The following is an 8,431-nucleotide window of genomic DNA, read 5'->3' on the forward strand; positions in this document are numbered from 1 at the left end:
ACAGACCACCTCAAATCTGCCCTCCAGACCCCGTCTTTCACCCGCAGTGACTAACGGAAGAAAGCAGCCGATAAGCTCTCTGCGACTGCATCAATGCCTATTACACTAGCCGATCTAGTGAACTTTAATGACATTTAAATGCAATTTTAAAGCTGCAGGAAAAACAAATGGCTTGTGCATGTGCTATTTTGTGATTAATATTGACTGATAGAACAGTTGTGACACTGAATGCAAGATTAAACATATTTATAGTTTGCTCACTTTGTCATTATACTCTAAGGTTAGAAAAATAAATAATGTGAAACACTTCAAAAAGGCATATTTGTATTTGAATGAGATGTCTGTCTGCACATAACCATTAGATGGTAGAAACAACAGTAATATACATAGTCACAATTTGACCTATTGTGGGATACTACAATAAAAGTGCAACTTAAAAACTTACACCGTTTTTGGTAGTTTTTCATTTCAGTTTTTGGTAACACTTCTTTTTTTTGTTTTTGTTTTTGTTTAGTGTCCTTTTTGCATATGTTACATTGAAATGATGCATAATTATTAACCACAAAGCAAACCCTATTCGTAACTTTAACCCTATTATATTACTCAATAAATAAATACATAATTACCTTGTAACTATGAGACTATAAAATGTAACCTAAATGCAATCTTATTTGTAAAATGTAGTAGTAATAATCATGTATAACTGTTAGATCTGCAGTGTTGTTGTGTTTAGAGCTCGTCATACTCTTACAACCTTCAAGATGCATTCTGCGTCAGCATTTCACTCTCCGGACCAGTAAAACTATACATTAATTGCTTTTTATTAATTAGCTTCCTGCCAGATTAATTAAGACCACATGTTACTGATGATACAGCCAGGACAGAGAACGCACAGGCGTGGGCCAGTGTTAGAGAGCTACTAATGATGTGCAAATATATTTACCGTGTTCTTTGCTCCCAGGGGTGCGCGTGTGTCACTCTTATTTAAAGGTCTGCAGTTTGGGGTCCAGAGGGAAATGTGGACAAACGTGTCTGATAAACAAGCGTCTGTTCTGTTAAGAGCTGTGAAATCTGATGTCTAACATGGTTTATTTTTGTTCCAGAAGTGGGCCTGTTTGATCCATGCGTTATCTCCTCCCATCACATACAGGAGTCAGGACGTACCTGGATAACGTTTCATTATTAAAATTGATCGCTTGCTATGCTGTGAATTGCATTGTCATTTCAACACTTATTTTCAGTGCATTATATAATAATAATAATAATAATAATAATAATAATAATAATAATAATAATAATAATAACAATAATAATGTTGATTTTGTTAAAGTGTCGTGTGCCGCGAAATTATTTGTTTGATTGTTAGAATACAAAGGAAAACGATATGTGTCTCTAAATAAGTTTTTCTTTAGGACAATTGGCCTAATGTGGTGCTTGATTCGACAACACACAAATAATTGCAATGACGTGATGTAGATGGTAATCGCAACGAGTATTAGAACAGATAAAATCTGATGAATGACAGAGCCAGTGCAAAAATAAAACACACTAATTGGTCAGTTAAAGATCTAAATCTTTTCTCCGTTTTCTCCTCCTTCTTCAGTTAATATGTTCTGTTAAAGTCTATTACCACCTCTGGACGATCCTGTCCCTTAAGACGAAACAAATATATAAATAAAGGGAAACAAACGGAGCCATCAGCAGAGGTTTGCGCAGGTCGATAAAGCTTTTAGATTTGGAGATGTTTTCTATTTCCCGCGGCTAAGAGTTGTTAATGGAGCTTAAGGAATTATCTTATGACTCTGTGTTTTGAGAGCAGTTTATTTCAGGGGCCCCTGTGTCCCCTGTCGAGTCTGAATATGCTGCTGTCAAAGGCGCTTAATGAAAAGTAACGCGTCGCTGATTACGGTTTGATTCGGTTTCTATGTAAAAGCGCCGTTAATTCAGCATCATCCCTCCACTATGTGTGTGTGTGTGTGTGTGTGTGTGTGTGTGTGTGTGTGTGTGTGTGTGTGTGTGTGTGTGTGTGTGTGTGTGTGTGTGTGTGTGTGTGTGTGTGTGTGTGTGTGTGTGTGTTTGACACGCCTGAGTGAGTTAGTCAAACCATCACATCTCCTCCACCCCCTTTCCCTCTCCAAAGCCTGCTTTACGACAGGAAAGTTTCTTGAAACAGTGTACATGATTCTGTCTTTGATATTTGCTTTGCTTTATGCTCTATTATTATTATTAATATATATTTTTAAAAAACAAACAAAAAAAGCATGTAATATCTTAGATTACAATAATAATAATAATAATAATAATAATAATAATAATAATAATAATAATAATAATAATAATAATATAATAATAATGGATTTATGGGTATATTACTAAATTATTAAGTACTAATAAATCTGACATTTTATATAAATTTTTGTGCGTGTGAAAAAAGGTTGATCTTTATTGGGAGACAATAAAGAAATACAAAACCAACACTACCATTTGTTGTGCGTTCCGTTGTACAGACAAAACACGTTTTTTCAAATGTCTTTGTCCAGGGGATCGTTCAGGAAAAGATCTCAATCGTTTGCCTTTCACATTGAAATTCATCACTGAAGCCCCTCTCAGCGGACCCCCAGTCCTCCAGGGGCCACACTTTCACCATCACTGTCAACTCCTGCCTTTGACTGCGTGTTTTTGCCCTTTTATCTCGACCAACTAATTCTCTTGCCCTTTTCACTTAGAGACGCGCCCCGGTGAAAAAGCCTCCGAGTACAGAGAACCTCCAGAAATTGAGGGGTCTGTGTCAAGACGAACATTTCAAATGATCTCGCCTTCTAACCATATAAACGGCCTGTCTGGATAACTCAGGTCATCTCAAGTGTTGGGTCAGGGTAAAGGATTTGGTGCTTCGATAATATTATCAGAGGGAAAGAGAGTGGAAATCGATAGAATGAAGTGAATGATGACTGAAAACATCCCAATTACAGGCTGGTTATGGCGGGTTAATGGAGCTCATCCAGCGCTGTCTTATGGCTCCTGAGGGCCTCATCTCTCCCATCAGAGGACGAGAGGGAATGATAAAGAGTTATTGAGGAATTATTACAAAACCAAACACAGTAAACACGAAGCAATCACAGCGGAGAACATCATATGCATTATTTAGAGTGGACAGCCGGGCCATTATTGTTTTGCCATTAGGTTGACCTAATGATATCAAATTTCAATTTTAAATGACTTTTAGAAAGCTGTATAGTTTATGATGCCAAATTACGACAGGGCAATCCTCCATGCATGGTGTGACTTCAACCCTTTAGTGGCAAATACAAATAAAGCTCAAATTACAACATTTAACCAAGCAGGTAGATCGTATCGGGAGTAATGCTGCGTGTGTTCAGCACCAGGGACAGCGACTCGGATCGATACACAGAACAAAAGCTTCGAAAAAATCGACCGTTTATTGTAGTGAGCAGATTTGAACATTCCCCAGTTTCGAGGAGATCGGTGCATTTGTGCTATACTTTCTTAACAGTGACACTTGTGAGTCTTTGTAACAAGCTCCGATTCGTCTTAAAAGAATAATCAATAAAAAACTAGCAACATATGCATGCCAAAAGAAACATTAAAAGCCGAAACAAAACTAGGCTGTAAACTTTTTTTTTTTTCAGTCTTTCATAACAAAAAAAAATCTCCACTTAATTTACATAATCTGAACGTGCGTCAACCAAACCAATAAATATATATATAAACCAATCCCTTCTTGGGACCCTCGTCAGTGAGATGTCAACACAGCAATAAATACATACATTTTCCCATGACAGCGCAATAATTTTATGTAACAAAACGTATTTGGGCCCATCGATTCACAGTCTGACATTTATCTGTTGCGTCTGTAAACTGAAAATCCTAAACGGCTATTCCAAAGAGTCCTCCTCGCTTTTGAGGGTCATTTGGTGTGCTAGGAACAGAATATTTTATTCACCCCCTTTGGAAATGTCATACTGTCCTTACTGGCCTCTTGCTGCTGTGTTTTTATCACATTATTGTTCCCTACGGAGCGTCCAAGGGCTCCAGTCTCTAAGATAGAGCCTTTGGTCGTGGTGGTCCAAGAAACTGTAGTGTTCGTCTGTGCTTGGTTTAAGGAGCTGTGTCTAAACAAAGGGTCGTGAAAAACTCCATCTACCCAGTTTCTGAGAGTCGTAACAGGTGAATCCTGCTGTCTTTCCAGGCCGTTTACTGGTGAGGAGGCGGAGGGTGATGGTTGACATCTAAGCATACATGAGGAGTACTCTGTCGGGTTCAACGAAGTCGCGGTCTGGGCCAGAGACCAGATGCGGGGTTTGCTGTCCAGTAACGGATGGCCCTGCTGCTGGAAACACGTTTTGGCGTGCCGAAGCTCGTGTTCGCAATCTTCGGAGGTGGATTTCAAGCAGCTTTTGGTGAGATCGCGCTCGGCTTCGAGCAGACCGGGAATGGAGAGTTTTGGCGATGGTTCTTTGAGGCGATCGTCTGTGGTCGCCATGTGCGTGTTCATGTGAAAGCGGTGTTTGAGTTCACACTCTGAGCTCTCAGACTCGATGGTGTCGAAGTCGTCTAAGTCACTTAACTGAAGTTCTTTGTCTTCTCGACTTTTGCTCTCTGTTAAAAAAAGTGATGAAAAGTCAATGGAGAGCGAGAGAGAACAACAAACTAGCTTAATACATTACAAAAACAATATATTTTTAACAAAAACACCCGAAACAAATGGCTAATGCTTTGACTAATGCCACTCATTAGATAATCTTTACACTATATTAAGCTTAATAAATAGTAACATTTTTATACTAAAATAGTAAGAATGTGATATTTATTAATTGAGTAATTAAACACTTAGTGCGAAGAACATTTTTTTAAAAAAAAGTCCACTATAAAGAACCCCTTTTCCCCCTAATCGATGGCTTAGTAAGGTTCTCGACGGACCTTTACGAGTTTGTGCTGGCGCTTTTCCAGACAGCTCAGAGTTTATTAACTTAAATAATAATAATAATAATAGGCCTAATAATAAAATGATTATAATGCAAATAACAGAAAGGACACATTTATTTGTGAAGAAAGTAATGGGGCTGACCGTCATCATTGGTTTCACTTTTGATTTGATCTTCCTGTGACCCATCTTCATCATCATCGTCGTCGTATTTCTTATCGTCCGAACCCTTGTTTCTCGGTGGCCATGTCATCTTGTTCTCTTTCTTGAGTCTCCGTCTGGCGTTGGCGAACCAGGTGGACACTTGCGTGAGGGTCATCTTGGTGATGATGGCCAGCATGATCTTCTCTCCTTTGGTGGGATAGGGGTTTTTCCTGTGCTCCTGAAGCCACGCTTTCAACGTGCTCGTCGTCTCGCGAGTGGCGTTCTTTCTCCTGGTTCCTCCTTCCATAGATCCATATCTGTGATATGCAAGAAAGAAACTTAGGTTGTTATGGTAAAAGTTGATGCAAATGTTTTTTGCTGTGTGCGACATAGATACAAGGACTTTATGTTTTATGTTGTTTCCAAACCCTTCATCGCGTTTCTTTATTTAGAGGCATAATAGAGCGTACAAATTGCTTGATCGAGTGCACACAGAATGCACCGGCCGAGTATCTGGCCATTAAAGCACTTCAGGGGAAACCCTGAAGGGCAAACTGTCAGGTGCATGATATAACATAAAATATGCATCGAAGAAAGTGACCTGAAATTGGTTTATCGAAAAAGAAGCATTGTGCGTTTAAAGCTAATTATTCCATCAATATGTAGAACGCGTCCTATGAAACTGATCCAAATGAGTCCTGCACTTGTTAATTGGCAATCAGAAGACTCTCAATGAAGGCCGCTATTCAATACCTGTCATACTGGTACTGTCCCAGGGAGGGATCATATGGGTAATATGCGGCAGCCTGTGTAATTCCCGCATGCGCAGACGCACTCCCATCTTTGGCATCAAATGTTCCCTGAAAATAAACACAAGACCTGTCAGTAATGACATTCAAGCGATTAAACTTTACATTTATGATGCTTGTCATGATAATAAAGTTCTTGCTAACATTGTTTTCAGGTGAAATATATGATGCTAATTAGAAGTCAAACTTGGATCAAATATAGTATAGAAATATAGACTGTAATGCATCAGTTCTGCGATATTTTGTTTCCCCCAGGAACCACATACAAAGACATTTCATTAGTGTCACCTTTTGTTTTTCTTCTCAGATATAGAAACCAGTTATACACAATTTTAGTGAACATATCCCAATGATTTATAATTGCTAGAAAGTATGCTATTATTAAAATGTATAATTGTATATGTTATAAGCTCACCAAAGAGTAGAAAGCGGAGGCGTCAGCTCCATAGGTGACATAATTCCCATAGCCCTGACTGCTGGTGTACGGGTTCCCGTAGACTCCCAGCGCAGCGGCGGAGCTCAGCTCGTGCCTGGCCGTGGCCAACAGTCTGCTCTCATACACGGGACAGTACACGGGCGTCTGCGCGGACGAATCCGAGATGGATCTGGTGCTCGACTCGCAGCAAGATGTCAAAGAGTTGGTGGTCATGAGGAACTGGAATGATTTGGAAATGTCACAGCGTAAATATAGCACCACAACCTGCGGTAGGAAGTAATCGGGAAAATGCGTCCAAATGTTTCCCATAAATGCAAGGAAAGTTGATTTTTTGGCAGTGCCACAGTCAGCCCCCACAGGACAATGCATTTTATGGATCATGGCCAAAAAACAACTGTTGTCCTCCTTCCCCCTGTCATCGCATCTGCACTTTTGCATGTGTCTGTGTCTCGAACGCGTGTTAGATTTGTAAAATGATAAGCGCAGAGGGAAGCCCTGAATTGCATCGTAGAAATCCGATTAAACCTTTCCCTTTTGTCTTTATCACTCGCATTTAACCCCGCAGCACACTTGAGCGCGATTCCCCTTTTGAAGTTCACATTTTAAACATCTAAATCAATGCAAGAATAAGTGCGCGATAAGGACACTTACCTGAGGTGCAGAAGAGTAAGGATATCCGAATTGAGGATAGGACATTGTAGAGTGCTCCCCGTTTCCCCGAAAGCAGGCGAGACTGCAGGTCTGCTGTGTTTCACTGTACCGATTGATTGGTAAAGCATAAAGCTGCCGGACGCTTATAGGGCGAAGCGCAATACTACCATGTTTAATTTGCTTAAACGCCTTCCCGAGGATGTTCAATAGATGCCCAGTTTAGATGCTCTCTCCGATCGCTATATTAAACTTCTACAGCACAGCCGCGCACATCGTGAAGCATTTGGCGAGTTGCCGACTTTGATGTCAGAAATACATATTTTGCGTTATAAAAACTAGTATTAAACACGTCAGCTCAGATGCGGGTTGTTTTAAACGCCGGTGGCTCTGACGTCAGAAGAAACCCAGTCAAAATGACCAGACTCTAACTTTAATATGCATTTCTCTGGATAAAAATCCCAACGAGTGACAGGGGGGTGGGGTGAAATTGTAAGGTACGATGGACTTGTAATTGAGCTTATCAATTAATCCGAGCTTTGAAAAAGAGAAAGCATTACTAAAATGTGACAATCAAACCGCATCTTTTGCTAGTGTTTTTTTAAGCCCATTTTTATCTTAATTAATCCGAATTTTAATACATAACCCGGTGGTTTGCCAGCATTATTAAACAGTTACACTTTTTTTTTTTTTTTACCTGTGAGATAATTGAGAAAGAAAATTCGAAAACTCATGAATCAGATGTAGTGTGAGCATTTTTTTTTCAAACTGATGCGTTTCACAGGCCACAAATAAGATATTAATTAATATTAATATGAATTTATTTAAATACATATGACCCTTAAAGTGCAATACTACTAATGTAGTTCATTATTTTATAACCCGAACACTATAAACATGTTTTTCGAGGTTTAAAAGTGTTTCATGTAACAACGTCTATCTATCTATCTATCTATCTATCTATCTATCTATCTATCTATCTATCTATCTATCTATCTATCTATCTATCTATCTATCTATCTATCTATCTATCTATCTATCTATCTATCTATCTATCTATCTATCTATCTATCTATCTATCTATCTATCTCTATGAATATATCTGTTCGTGTAAAGGTTCTTCCTCTCGCCATTGAGAGTGATGAAAGTGTAGGTGCACCATGGTGTGTTGCTGACTCGCTTAGAGAAGCCCAGGTTTAGACATGTGAGAAGCCCCGGGGTCACAGTCAAATTAATGATGATGTACTTCTCTTTTCCCCAGCTGGAAAACTGCCTGCAAGAAACGAATCTGCCCGCAGTGACAGCTCGATTGCGGGTGATTGATGACTATCTTGAGACCGGCCAACATAATATAATATGGGCCGCATAATTGCTTTCATTTACAGATGAAGGTACTTGTCCTTAAATTGAGTTAGACTTTTATCAGGCAAGTTTTTTTTCCCCACCCTT

The 8,431-nt window shown here is 39.3% G+C and overlaps 1 protein-coding gene across 1 annotated transcript; it reads right to left on the reverse strand.

Annotated features, from left to right (window-relative positions):
• Positions 1-3,421: 3,421 nt before the first annotated feature.
• Positions 3,422-7,305, reverse strand: irx4a (iroquois homeobox 4a). Its single transcript, XM_067449826.1, has 5 exons — positions 6,986-7,305; positions 6,314-6,553; positions 5,843-5,949; positions 5,090-5,406; positions 3,422-4,620 (listed from the first exon to the last, which is right to left on the reverse strand). Exons 1-5 carry the CDS (start codon positions 7,028-7,030, stop codon positions 3,941-3,943), a joined length of 1,389 nt encoding a protein of 462 aa, XP_067305927.1. The 5' UTR covers positions 7,031-7,305; the 3' UTR covers positions 3,422-3,940.
• Between the last annotated feature and the right edge of the window lie 1,126 nt (positions 7,306-8,431).

The sequence above is a fragment of the Pseudorasbora parva genome, chromosome 7, assembly GCF_024679245.1.
Source record: "Pseudorasbora parva isolate DD20220531a chromosome 7, ASM2467924v1, whole genome shotgun sequence".
Classification (NCBI taxonomy): Eukaryota; Metazoa; Chordata; class Actinopteri; order Cypriniformes; family Gobionidae; genus Pseudorasbora; species Pseudorasbora parva.

Coding starts and splice junctions, on each gene's coding strand:
- irx4a (XM_067449826.1), bottom strand. CDS start 7,030: ATGTCCTATCCTCAATTCGGATATCCTTACTCTTCTGCACCTCAG. Junction 6,554..6,985: donor CTTACTCTTCTGCACCTCAG/GTAAGTGTCCTT, acceptor AAATCATTCCAG/TTCCTCATGACCACCAACTC. Junction 5,407..5,842: donor GGACAGTACCAGTATGACAG/GTATTGAATAGC, acceptor TGCATATCACAG/ATATGGATCTATGGAAGGAG.